This window comes from Mytilus edulis, chromosome 10 (genome assembly GCF_963676685.1).
Source record: "Mytilus edulis chromosome 10, xbMytEdul2.2, whole genome shotgun sequence".
Taxonomy (NCBI): Eukaryota; Metazoa; Mollusca; class Bivalvia; order Mytilida; family Mytilidae; genus Mytilus; species Mytilus edulis.
In genome coordinates, this window is record NC_092353.1 from 31,587,328 (window position 1) to 31,602,654 (window position 15,327).

The 15,327-nt window shown below is 32.4% G+C and overlaps 1 protein-coding gene across 1 annotated transcript; it reads right to left on the reverse strand.

Moving 5' to 3' along the window:
- Window positions 1–7,986: 7,986 nt before the first annotated feature.
- On the reverse strand, window positions 7,987–14,747 carry LOC139492706 (CD59 glycoprotein-like). The gene is made up of 5 exons (XM_071280858.1): window positions 14,645–14,747; window positions 14,178–14,216; window positions 13,471–13,550; window positions 12,848–12,919; window positions 7,987–8,166 (listed from the first exon to the last, which is right to left on the reverse strand). Exons 1-5 carry the CDS (start codon window positions 14,661–14,663, stop codon window positions 7,987–7,989), a joined length of 390 nt encoding a protein of 129 aa, XP_071136959.1. The 5' UTR covers window positions 14,664–14,747.
- Between the last annotated feature and the right edge of the window lie 580 nt (window positions 14,748–15,327).

Here is a 15,327-nt window from a genome sequence, read left to right on the forward strand (position 1 = left end):
CATATAAGTTTCGTTCGTCCGAAGCATTTTTCATGGACTTCTAACCAAAAGTGTCTGCCGAGGAGTAAATAGATACATGAAACATACATACTTATATTCTTTGTTCCCGGATGTGGGGGGTCTTATCAAGTAGTCAAGTTTCAGGACAGTTCCTTATGTCAGTTTAGGTCTTACCTCATTAGGACAGGCTTAACTTGAAGCTAACAGATCATATTCAAAGTTTATTTCAAGATTATCAAAAAGAATTTAAATGGAGATGAGTATAAATGCATCTATCTATATTTGTAAACTGAAAAGAGGTATGGCCATTTTCCCCTAAATTAAGTTTTGATCGGGTTATTTTCGAGTAGTCTTATTATCTTTCCTTAAATTTATAGTATCACAGTCCAATTTGAATTCTTTAATGATTGATGTCATTGTGGCTTATTTTCTAAAAATATAACAAGATAATGACCATCTGCAGATGATCAAAATTTAAAAAAAGGTTATTATTGTCTGAAAGAGCTGTGTGGATTTTGTGCTACTCCAACGTTTACATTTTGTCTTTCGAAACTATAAATATTTCTATGGAAGCCGTCAAAGACTATTCCTTATACACAGCACACGGAAATCATATCACGTTTCTGAAAATGCTTATTTAACTAGCGATTTTGTTTTGTTTTTTATTGATTGTCTTGTCATAAAACATTTCTTTTCATTTTCTTCATGAAGGTGGATTTTAAAACTTTTGGTAAGTGTTCTTGATAAAAGTTATTCCAAATGCATATGTTGTGAGGATGTAAATCATTGTTATATCCTCTCAGAAATGTGTAAACGCCATAAGGTTTGAGTGGATGGTATCTTCATGCTCTAAATGACCGTTGGAGGTTTATGATATCAACTAAACGGTTTTTCTAGACGTTTCATCTTTCTCTGCGTATATAAAAATCTCTTCATAAAATGACAATAACAATTCGACAGATGTTCCTGCATATATGTCACAAATTAGAATATTTATTGTCTTTTGAATTGAAATATCATACACGCCAACACAATAATATGTTGTCGATAAAAAAAAAAAAACCAAGCATTTCGATAATATCTTTTTTAATTCTTTTTGTAATTGATATCAGTATGATTTCTAAAATACAATTGTACATGAAAAAAATCAACTTCGTCGGAATTTTTGTTTTCTTTTAAATATACTATTCAGCTTCATTTTTGAATTGGCCTTTACACTGCTTTAAACTGTTAAGCCTCAACATTACAGTTCGCAGGAAATCATGTCACTACCAGGACACATTTAGCTGACCCCGACCTAACCAATCTTTGGTTTTACCATTAAGTTCACGTGCTGAGCAGAGAATCAGCTAGTACCAATGTTCTAGTGTTTGGTTTGATCAAGTTGATAATTAAACTTACTTCCTTCGAGGCTAGGCACACTACCATGAGACCACTGAGGCGATGTTTTGTTTATAATTCAAGAAAGTCTAAAAAGATTTATTCCTATTTTATTGAATTTCCCGTTTAGGTGATTGCTACTAAAGGGTATAAAATGAAGACAATTAAACTAACTATAGTGTACAGAGAATTACACAGATACCTGTAATCTGAACAAAATAAACTTCCTTGAAAGATGAATAAACTTAGGTGAAATGGAATGGTTAGAAGATCTGTCACCGTTATTGAAAATTGTTGTGAAAAGTTGAAATAAGATGATATGTACTGTGACAAAACTTATAATTTTTCGAAAAGTAAGGATTTTCTTATCCCAGGAATTGATTTCCTTAGCCGTATTTGGCATAACATTTTGGAATTTTAGGTCCTTAATACTGTTCAATTCTGTACTTATTTGGCTTTACAACTGTTTTGATTTGAGCGTCACTGATGGGTCTTATGTAGACGAAATGAGCGTCTGGCGTATTAAATTATAATCCTGGTACCTTTGATAACTATTTACACCACTAGGTCGATGCCACTGCTGGTGGATGTTTCGTACCCGAGGGTACCACTAGCCCAGTAGTCAGCACTTCGGTGCTGACATGAATATCAATTATATGGTCATTTTTTTAAATTTCCTGTGACAAAATTTGAATTTTTCGAAGAAGTAAGGATTTTACTATCTGAGGAATAGATTACCTTAGCCGTATTTGGCACAACTTTTTGGAATTTTTGGTACTCAATGCTCTTCAACTTTTTACTTTTTTTTTATAACTATTTGATCTGAGCGTCACTGATAAGTCTTATGTAGACGAAACGCGCGTCTGGCGTCTTAAATTATAATCTTGGTACCTATGATAACTATTCAGTGACAATGTATTAACGGTGGTAAAAAGATAATAGTAGTTATAGCTTTTTTTTGACATACAGAACTTCTTAGTATAAGTTCTTCGTAGTCTATATCACTAAATCGTATGATGGGTAATGCAGACAAAGCAACCTTTCTGCACAAATATATACCTGTCCTAAGTCAGGAATCTGGTGTACAGTAGTTGTCGTTTGTTTATGTAATTTATACGTGTTTCTTGTTTCTCGTTTTTCTTATATAGATTAGACCTTTGGGTTTCCCGTTTGAATGATTCAACACTAGTAATTTGGGGGCCCTTTATAGCTTGTTGTTCGGAATGAGCCAAGGCTCCGTGTTGAAGGCCGTACATTGACCTATAATAGTTTACTTTTATAAATTGTTATTTGGATGGAGAGTTGTCTGATTGGGCACTCATACCACATCTTCCTATATCGACGACTAGTAAATCCTTACAATCTAATATATATTACATATTAGAGATACTTGACCTTTTTCCGTGAACTACATGTGTTTGTTTCAGATAAAGTTGACAGCTATAAAAGTATGACATTTTACCATTTTTTTTAGCAAAATTGCGTGTTTAAATGTATTTTTTTACAGGTCTGTTTTCTTCTTTAAAAAATTGCTCACACCCTTCGACAAAAATGAATTTGTTATCAAAAGATTTATATAAGAAACCTTACAACCTATCAAAAACATTTATATGAATAAACTCATCATAGATACCAGTTGTATATATGTTTCATTTGTGTTTATTTTGTGTCTCATTTGATGTTAACATTTGTTCGAATCAGTACTAGTGTATCTATCCTTCAATATTTAAAAAAAAAGTAAAACGTCAAAAGGAATGGCACACTTATAACACAAATCAATTACTGATTTGACTTCATTTTATGAGTACTGTTCTACAAAACTTTTTCACACAAGTGAGGGTAATGCTGAGTACAGTCATCACTTCCCCATTTATCTCCGTGCAATCCTAGGCATTGGTGTTCCTGTTCCTCCGTACGTGATTCCCAGTGTTTGTTATGAGCACTTATTCCATGATTATTATAAAGCCAATGCCAGCGAGTATTGTTTTCAGGATAAAATTTCGCACCTAGCCATACAGTACCCTGGTCTTGATGATAAAATAAAATATCATATTTATATCATTAATGCACTATCCTAAAACGTCTTATTAATAGATGTTCTTTATTATGGTCAATAACAAACTTATTATGGTATGGGTCTTCCTCGTCGTTGAAGGGTGTAAACTGGCATATGACTGCTTACACCAACTACATTTATGCTAAGGGAGACAGTTGTACCTTTGGTTATCATACCACATCTACTTTTCCTTTATTTATTGCATGTACGGCCATTCTGGAGCAAGAAGTATGTTTCTGTTACCATATAATTTTCAACATAATAAAATGCCTGTGTAGAGACAGTAATTTAAGAGTTGTTATCCGTTCGTTTGATGTGATGGAGCTTTTGAACTTGTAATTTGATGACGGGCTTCCCGTTTTGAATTTTCTTCGGAGTTTGTCTTTTTGGCTATTTCACTTTCTAATTGCAAGAAGAGTTCTGAATATGTCGTGTTAAGGAAGGAATTGCTAGAACTTCTTTAGAATCTTCTCTTAAATTTTTTTAACAATTAATCTGGAATTTGACCGATTTGGAAATAAAATTTAGTGTAGAAATTTTGCCTATTGGTTAAGCTATGGGGTGATTTTTCTTTTAATCGATTAGTTTTAATTTTAAAGGTGCATACCTGTATCTCTTTTCTTTCAAATCTGCATGTGTAGGTACTTTAATGTTTTGACTTGATAGTTGTGTCATTGTTTTTTTTTCTCTTAGTAGGGAATATAATTATAAAACTACTAATAACATTAACGGTACCAATTTTCCTGCACCAATACAATTCACTCAGGTCGATATTATAAATACAAACTCAAATCTCACAATACGAACTAATTAAAAGTTACATGTTTACATGGCAGTTTGCTTCTATGTACGTTACAATGGCGTTTGTTTTTGGTGCATTCAGTATTTCTGTTGTTCCGTTGTTGTCCTCATATAGTTGATGTGTTACCCTTTGTTTTAGTTTGTCACCCGGATTTGTTTTCCCTCAATCGATTTATGACTTTATACAGCGGTATACTACTCTTGCCTTTATTTACCCTGTGATGGGATTCTGATATCACTCCAGATTGTGTTGAGTTCTTATTTTCAAAGTTTAAGTCGATCTACATACATATATTTCCAACATAAAGCAAGAAAAGAAACATGCATCAGCTCGGAAAATTTAGAATCAATCCATGTCAACTTATTGTTCGTCTGACATTTATTCATATATACAAGCCATTGTTTGAATTAAATTATGTAATATTTTTGATGTCTCCAATAAATGCCTACATTTAAAAAGTAAATACTCAACTTATTCCTACAAACAGGGTACAATTTATTACAGACAAAATATAGTCAATATTTTTAAGCATTTAAAATAAACTTTGAAATTAGAGAAAAAAAATATAAAACAATACAAAAGACGACCTAATACTTTCAAAAATAGTGTTGTGGTGAAATATATAAACATATAAAAATAACTGAAAATATCTAAATATATTGAAATGCTAACACGTGAGACCCCCAGTAGCTGTGGGAGATCTGTTATATTTATCTAATTTTTCAAATAGTATTTAACAAATAAAGTCTTGGCACGGTATGAAAATATATACATATTTAGGTTGATTTTCTAGGCACTTTATATATATATGTATATATTTTATATATATATATACTCACATACCATCTCAATATAAAGAGTTGCTGCACTTACATTTATAAATAGCTCTAACAAAATGGACGACTGCATCATGTTCTTGATCAGTTTCCAGAGTTATCATTTTCATATGCAGTTGAATACAAGGATCCTGAAATCAAACAAAATCATTTACAGAAATATTGCAAAGTTTTTGATTTAACGCATTTTGCAAGTTTTTAATCTAGCATTATCCTACAATTACCAATTAAATATATTGAGAAAGTTTGAATTAACAGAAACTTTCATGAGCAATTAAAGATATGCGATACGGTCATTAATATGTGCTTTAGTACGAAAACACAAACAAGGTCTAAGAAAGTCTTCAAATATGATTTCTGATTCAATAAAGTTTTAGAAAAGTATCCTATCTTTATTAGTACAGTAACTACTTTGAATATAATTTATTTCCAGTTAAAACGATATACCGGGCATTCATCTATTGGAAGTTTTTATGGGCATTGTCGTCATGACTTAATTGGCCGTTATGGAGTTACTATGTCTCATATGACCACGGATACATTACACTTATAAAAGTCGCCATCTTCTTCTTTAACGACAGTATGATATCCCCGATTTCGACGAATCCCTGGAATTAAACTAATTATGAGCAACAGGTGTATTTTATAGAGCACATATCTTAACCACTGTTTTTTTTTTTAAATAAGTTGCTCAATCCTTAGTTGTCTATTAAAAATTATGAGGGGTACTGTCTATCTGATCGTTATCTTGTTTCAGTCAATGCGTTGATTTTATAATTGTTGTAAAGCCCTTGTCATCTTTTCTCCTTTTTCATTTCATACTTTGTAAGCATGGATATTTTCACAAGGTCTGTGATTCATTCAACCTTTGTTTGTCCCTGCCTACGATATCCGATTGACGGTCTTCCTGCTTCAATATCTTACAATACCGAAACATCTAGTTTACTATCTTTATAACAAAAACTACATTTCTTGTATTTGTTCGCATTTAAGTATGATATACTTACAACGTCATGTCCATGGCTGTCAACTTTCCATTGGCTTGTATAGGACAAAATACAGTACCCATGACCATTCCATCGGTAGTAATGTTTACCATTGCAGTCATAATGATGATTGACTAAAAATGAAATTTAAATAAAAGTAAGCTTAACTAGTGGAAAAAAAAGAGATATTTGAAAATGTATTAAATGTCCTTCATTAACACACACACAACGGAAAATCTTTCGATATGTTAATTTACTTCGTAAAATACCTGTAACAAGTCAGGAATTTGGCAGTTATTTATTCCGTTAACTTTCTCATCTAGAATTTGCCTTCGAGCTCGATATTTTTGTTTTATTTTTTTAATGAGTCAAAGAAAAAAGTAATTGTTGATAATAGTTGCATAAGCTAATGTTAGTATAGGGCTAGAGAGAAACAAAAATGATAGGATATGTGAAAAAACATGTGTCCGGAATAGTTAACCAGGCTCGCCCCCTGGTTAAAAAAATGAAAAGCCAATATAAATGTATCTGGGCTTCAAATTAACAATTGCTTAAACAAAACAGACACCGTCGTCTAAAGAAAAAGAAAAAAGAGAACAGATACAAAGTGGGTTATGCGCAACCCTTAGTCGAAGAGCAAAGCACAACATCATGGCAAAACACCAACCAAGAAAGAACAAGAATGTGTCCTCAGTACACGAATGCTCCACTCGCACTTTCATTTTCTATGTTCAGTGGACCGTGACATTGGGATAAAAACTCTAATTTGGCATTAAAATTAGAAAGATCATATCATTGGGAACATGTGTACTAAGTTTGAAGTCGATTGGACTTCAACTTCATCAAAAACTACCTTGACCAAAAACTTTAACCTGAAGCGGGACAGACGGACGAACGGACGGACGAACGAACGGACGAACGGACGCACAGACCAGAAAACATAATGCCCCTCTACTATCGTAGGTGGGGCATAAAAACAGTTCACAAAACAACATAGAAAACCAAAGCATAAACCCTAACCAAAAACCCTATAGTTGCTATGAAGGGAATTCAATCCTTGCTGCACTAGTTGTACTCAACATATCACTCATGGCAAGAACCCATTACTTGTATGAGACAAGGCGCTTTCCGTGATGTCACAACTATCGAAAAAAAGATGAATGGTAGTCTACTACATGTATATCATATCCGTTGTAATATGTGACACAGATCTTCCTCAACGTTAAAACAAATCATGATAGCGTCCCTATAACTGTCGACAAGAATAATTCCATTTCCCCTTTAAACATTGATTCCATTAATTCCTTCAGCAACTCTTAATCAAGAAAAAAGATGATGGAAACTCCTGAACTATTGTATCAACTTGAGATATATTATCCCATGCGCTTCTGAAATGTTAATATAAAAGAGAAATGGAAAGTTCACGATAGGAAAATATTTATTTGTTGTCAAGTTTAGTTCACAATCGACCATCACTTGTAATTTCTTGATGTAAGTAAATTTATGAAGCAGACTGTAACTGTTTTCATTAGAATATATAGATAATCTTTGTAATTCTCAAACATTGCATTTTTCAATGTGGGCTCGTCATCTCTTTATTGGGTTCCATAGGAATGTGGATTGTCATTTTAATTACAAATCTTCAAAACGTATCATCATATATGGTATCATTAAAATATAATTCAAGGATCACAATTTTTTTTTATATCAGAGAACTATTGGTTTGCATCAGAGTGTATGATAACAGAAGCTTCACGTTTAAAAAATACCTTTGATTGAGATTCGTGTGTCAAAACCCAAAAAAACACGATCCACTTTTGAGAATGTGTTAGTGGATGTATTTGTCGTTATGTAACCTCGACAACATATCGATTATTGCCCTCGAGATAATGGAAACAATGTGAGAGATGTCATAAAAGATAAAGTTCACTTACTTGTAGTGTGGTGTAAAGGGGTCGTAGCAATTTGAACTGTTGTAGAGGGTTTGATTGTGGACGTTGTTTTACTAGTTAACTTGGTTGCAGATGTAGTAATGTCGTATTTGTTGCATAAATTGGAAGAACAACAAAAGTGTCGTAAATTTCGTTTCTTTTGTGTATGGCAGTACTAAAATAGAATCAAAATGTAGTCCTAACAAATTATGTTCCTTCCAATTATTGAAGTAAAATACTAGAAGATATATTCACTAATAAAATGATACATTGTGTGCTGATTGAAACAAAAGAGAAAAACAGGGGCTACAAAGTGTCACGAATTGAAACGTTAATTGTAAAACTAATACTAAAAAAAAATGGGAACTGTCAAAAAAAAAAATCACCGATACCAGTTTAATACATTACAGTCTTCTATACTATTAAACGAGAAGACCTCATTTTGGGTGTCGCTTCTCTTCTTTCCACAATAAATTAATCAACACGCCTCTGTTTCCTATAGGTACAGTGCATAGTCGCATTTGTCATCCATTTATATGATTATTCAGATTGAGTTATTTTGGGAGAAAAACGAGAAAAAAGGCATATGGATATTGTCCCGTCATTGGACGAAATTTTAAGTCAGATTAGACTTCCGATTTGCGTTTTTCTGTATACTTTGAACATACATATACTACGAATAAAGTGTATTTTAATTCTATCTGCTATCATTTTCAAGTTTACTATCCACGGCGGTCACAGAGTTTATGAAATGGAGAGGGTCTGTATACTATATCAATTGACCACCATGCATCGATTAGTAAACTTGGAATTGAAAGTAAATACACTTTATTTATATAGCAATGAATGTTCATAATATACAGATATAAGCGCTAAAATTATTCATGTGAACTTTTGATACCTTTTCTGAAATTCTCCAAAAAAAAGATGTGGTATGATTGCCATGTTGAGACAACTCTCCACAAGAGACCAAAATGACACAGAAATTAATAACTATAGGTCACCGACCGTCCTTCAACAACGAGCTAAGCCCATACCGAATACTCAGCTTTTAAAGGCCCCGAAATGACGATGTAAAACAATTCACACGAGAAAACTAGCGGCCATATTTATGTACAAAAAATGAACGAAAAACAAATATGTAACACATAAACAAACGACAACCACTGAATTACAGGTTCCTTACTTAAATGTTCATAACATACTAAATGTATGTTCATATTGAAATTGATAGAAAACCAAAAATTGGGAATTTTGGAAATGAAGAAGGAGGGATAAAAAAACATTTTTCTGTCCCCAATAACCTATGACTTATGATACATTTGCTGAAATTCTCCAGTCATTCAATATTTTACAAAATTCTCCCAACAACACTTTACATACTTTAAACTACGGTCTGAATGCCTGCGATTTCGCGGGTGTGTTCTAGTATTATCTATTTCATAATTTCAGACAACTAGCTGGTTAACAAGTCCAAATTATAACACGCTTACATATTCCCCTCAATACTTATTTTTTCATTTGAATTCTAACACCAGAATTATTTTATGTATAAGAACAGTACGTTTTTCTCTTTTTTATGTGGATTTATGCTGTTTAATCGTCATACATAACATTGGAATGTTTTAATTAATTTCTGAGATTTAAAACACAACATATATGCATTTAAAAATCTACATAATGTAGGTTTTAGGTATCTGAAAGAAGAACAAACAATTCGTCTATATCTATATGAGCCATTAATATCTCCTTTCAAAAAGTGAAATAATAAAAATATTGAACTCCGAGGAAAATTCTATACGGAAAGTTCATAAGCAAATGGCAAAATCAAAAGCTCAAACAAATCAAATGATAGATAACAACTGTCATACTATGACTTGGTACAGACATTTTCTTATGTGGAAAATGGTGGATTCAAGCTGGTTTATTAGCTAGCTAAACCTCTCACTTGTATGTCTGTTACAAATATCAAAGTATTGTTTTTTGTGTATAAATGTCATGATGTCCATCAAGGACCCTTGATTGGAATAATAATTTTCTTAATCTTATTCTAATAACTAAAAAGAGAGAAAAATTGAAAGGTCATCTCTCGAGTAAAAATTCACGTTGAAAAGAAGGGCAAAATATATTAAAGATAAAAAAAAAAAAAAACAACATTAGCGTTATCAATTTTACTACACAATGCATATTCGATGATGTCTCACTTTATTGATCAAAGGCAGATAGTGATGACTTAGGGGGATTAGCGTACTATGAAAACAACATGTGAAATCGCTTAAACCCTAAATGCACACAACAGAAATCTGAACATAGTTGTCGTTTGGTGATGAGGTTCATACGTGTTTCTCTGTTCTCATTTTTATATAGATTAGACCGTTGATTTTCCCGTTTGGATGGTTCAAGGTGGTACCTAACAGTCCAGGGAGATAACTCTGTAAAATCAGCTAAACGTTTTAATTATGTTGTGTTGTAAAGGGAATATTAAAAGAGGGACGAAAGATACCAAAGGGACAGTCAAACTCATAAATCTAAAACAAACTGACAACGCCATGGCTAAAAATGAAAAAGACAAACAAAAAACAGCACACATGACACAACATAGAAAACTAAAGAATAAACAACACGAACCCCCCAAAAAACTAGGGGTGATATCAGGTGCTCCGGAAGGGTAAGCAGATCCTGCTCCACATGTAGCACCCGTCGTGTTGTTTATGTGATAACAAATCCGGTAAATAGTCTAATTCGGTAGGTCACATTCATGAAAGGGAATGGGATTGTAGTTACGACGCAAGGAACATATCCGATATCATTTGTGAAACGGTTATTCCATAACGGTTAACCAACTCGTGATAGCGTCCGTAAAATTTACGAAGGGATGATTTCAACTTCACCATTTGGAACTCTTGATTTAATAGCTTCCTTGTGAGCAGCAACCCTCTATCAAGAAAATCATGATAGGAAATGCAAGCACGGGAATATCGTATCAATTGGGAGATATATACCCCGTATGCAGGTGCTGCTGGAATGTTGCTACTTAGAAATGGAAAGCTGAAAATCATCTCTTTTGTCGTAAAGTTTTGTTTTCAACCGACCCTCATTGTCAATTTCTAGATGTAAGTCAAGATACGAGGCCGACTTAACTGTATCTGTGGTATTCTTTATCTCTAGCTCGATGGGATAGATGCGTTCCATATAGTCACCAAATTTTGCATTATTTAGTGAAAGAACATCATCTATATAGCGGAAAGTAGAGTTAAAAGATATTGCCAACTCCTTATCTTTCTTCCTAAGAAGTTCCTGCATGAAGCCAGCCTCATAATAATAAAGAGACAAGTCGGCAAGTAGAGGGGCACAGTTTGTTCCCATTGGAATGCCGACAGTCTGTTGAAAAACACGTCTTCCGAACGTAACAAATATGTTGTCAATCAAGCATTAAGCTTCTCAATGATCAAAATAAGAATTTGTCAAACTGCTATATAACCAGTGTAATTTTTCTGATAAAACGGTTGGTTCAATTTTTTGAATTTTTTGTATTTTTGTCAAAGGGTCAAAGTAAATATTTTGTCAAAATTTTATGAAAATTGAACGAGCCAAATTAATGTTAGTTAAAGTGTTGGGTACCACCTTAACACTAGTAAGTTTTGGGGCTCTTTATATCTTACTGATCGGTGCGAGCCAAGGCTCCGTGTTGAAGACCGATATTGACCTATATTGGTTCACTTTAATAATTTGTTACTTGAATGGAAAGCTGTCTCATTGGCACTCATACCATATTTTCTTATATATATGGCTTGCGAACCAATTGCTCAACTCATTTGAAACCGAATTCATACAACAAAAATGAAAAAGTTAGCCGTCAGGAAAACCATGTCATTGGCAAGTAATACGATGATTTAAATTCATTATTAACCTATAAGAATACATCAAACAGACCTACAAAAAACTGATTGGACGTGATTACCATATATTAATATTGATTTTTATGTCGGGTCTTGATTGAAAATTATGAGACGTCTGGTCTAAAATAGCGTACGTAAATGGTGATACATTATAGTGAGCCCGTACATTGTTAATTCAATTATTTCTTTTGGACCTTTTGTAATTTAGGTATACATTTTAGTAAATTATGATTCAAATATGAGATTTTGGCCAAATCAATGAACATAAAGTTCACAGGTAATGAATGTTCATCAAATTCTCAAGCAATCATGTTGGTAAATTCACCGACTGATAATAAAGTGAATAAGCTTAATCAAATTGTTGATTCAGTAAAGTTTATAATGTTAAATCTCACGCAAGATATGAATTGAAGACGATCTAAAGAACTAAATATTAAAGCATCAATTAAGTTTGGTTCCAAGTTGTCGAAAGAAAATGTATTAAAAAATTGGCTTAAAAATATTTCGTTTGACTCATAATTACTTGTTATGTATCACGCTTGATATCAAAGTATTTCTTACATACAACTTCAAGCATAGAAAAGTTAAAAAAAATAATAATGTTTTAACTAAATATATAATAACTCTGCTTAATCTCTTGTTTGTGAATTTGTAGTCACGGTTGATTCTTTTATATTTGGAATACTTGATTATCGTACAGTCTGTATTTCCCGTTACTGGATTTTGTAAGGGTAAGTTTTAATATTTTTTGGAAAAAAATCATGGTAGCCACAAAGCCACCGAGCACGTTACACTATGTGACTTTGTGTAATGGTAGACATCTTTGTCTACCGCATAACACTTTTCTATGTACAAATGCCCTATGTTAAAAAAAAACCTTTTATGTGGCGATAGAAGAACTCACTTTACAAAGAATTCAAAGTTCTTCAAACCACACATATACAAATATATACATACCACATTATCTGCACAACCCAACTTGTAGGAAAACTGGAAATTGCTGTTTACATTTTCTGCTGTTATACACACCTAAGTAAGTAAACATAATTCTATAGTACAGATTTATAAGGGTTAACGCTTATTGAAATCAAATGTGTATTTAACATTTTTCTGTATCATTTCGTAGTTATCGATTTGTTAAAATGTACTGCGAGTCATTTTTGTAAATAATAAAATCCCCCATATATTGAACTCCGAGGAATTTCAAAACGGAAAGTCCAATCAAATTGCAAAATCAAAAGCTCAAACATATCCAACAAGTGCATAACAACATTATTTCTTCGTTCATTGAATAGTCCGAGTCTTTAATCGCATTATTGGTGGTGCATATAAAGCAGGTGATACTTACGCTTCCGTTAGAAACTCGGTCTCGTGTAGTTTTGATTTCACGCGATTTTTGCTTACTTGATTTTTATATGTATTTGTGATATTGGAACATCGGTAAACTACCTTCACCTTTGATTTACTTCAGTTGCTTCAGGTTTACTGCTGCATTGTGTATTTGTTAGTTCTATAATGAACGTTAAGAAAATAAAACGGTCTAGATAGTTTATAAATAAAATACTAAAATAACATCATACCTTGTCAGATTGGGAACAGTTTTGAGATACATTACACTGGGAAGGATGTTGAACATCATCACAACTGTAGCACTGTAAGCCTGAGATGAAACCAATAAGACGTATGTTAAGACATAAGGAGGATGTGACATTGCTTTACACGAGACAAGCTTACTATGTTTGGAGATAACCATTCACTTAATCTTTTTTGTATTTCTGTTTCTATATTTCTGTTTTCTCTCTCCCTTTGAAATTCGTGTGTTTTCCTCGTTGTTTGTTTAACCATTATTTTTATCTCCTGAATATATATTTATGAGATTTAAACATTGGTAGACTACTGTTTTTACATTTTACATTTTGTAAACCTGAAATTTTCTTTTCAATGGCGGCTAACATATTAAAATGTTGTTCGTTCACAATATATATATATATATATATTCATGTTATTGGTGTTCAAAATGAAATAGAGATTTCATTTCTTAAGAAACGGAACGATTCTAGAATTTAAAAAAAAAACAAATAAAGTACGAAGTTTGAGAGCATTGATGACCAAAATTCCTTAAAGTTATGACAAATACAGCTAAGGTAATATATTCCTGAGGTACAAAAGCCTTATTATTTAAAAAATTCCAAATTTTTGTAAACAGTAAATTTATAGATATGACCATATCAATGATAAGTCATGTCAACACAAAAGCCATGCATTTGAGTAAATAACATGCACGTACCTGTCAGCTCCTGGAGAGACACAGAGAGCAATATGACCGCTGTAAAAGAGAAATCAGTTGTTGGTGTTATCATCAATAATGTCATTATTTTCACTATTATTATTGATGTTAGTACTAGAGCAGTTTCACGAAAGGGGAAAAATAAACGATCCGACAAGAATTGTTTTATATATTGATACCGTTACAAAGAATAAGTTTAGAACTGTGTAATTCACATTTCGCAATTCATAAAATAATTTTAACCTGTAAAAACATTAGTTAAAACAAAATAAAATAGTTTTCCTCAGTCTGTTCGAATCGCATTTTCGATCACTCGTACCTGATGAGTTTAACTTCAATTAGGGTACTAATGATTTGATGAAAAACTAATAGTCAAATGGAACGTTTCTTTATCATTCAGTAGGGTGCTTATTTAATGGTTATGTTATTGTAGTAAATCTACATGATATAGTAAATAAGATTTTTACCTAGACAAAAATGTTCCATATGCTCAATGTTTTCCAAATACAGTCCTATCAGTTGTTGTTATAATGGAATACATACTATCTAAACTAGGTGGCCTATTTTTTCGACGTACTTCCACGCAGAGATCATTATGATTTTACTAGTCTATATCATTTAAGGATAGTTTTAAATCAGACTTGATCATTTGAAATTAGCATATATATATATATAATACGTTACTATGACGTTACTTAGTTGAAAAACCTGTTGGTCATCTTTGCACAATGACATATGTTTAAACTAACCAATAAAATCGCGATACAGATAAAATGACATTAATAGAAGTTTTTCTTGTGCCAACAACATCAGCCGAAAAGAATGTTTGCAATTTAAAGAGAAGAATTACTATCTTTAAAAAGATATATGATATGCACATAGAGATTTAAATGGACCCTGGATCATTGACAGGTCTTATCTTATAACAGTTTAAAATAATTCCGCACAATTTGACAGCGAAAGGTTGACGATTCTGAAAGTTGAGTAATTTGTGTTTTTTCTCTAAATAATTAAAATATACACTGAATGGTACTAAACCAAAAATATATATATCCCGGCCAGGGAAGAGCACAAATGTGCTTCCGAAAATTTATAGGATATCCTTATTTTTATATTTTATTTCAATGTGTACTTTATTGAGAGGTTGTAT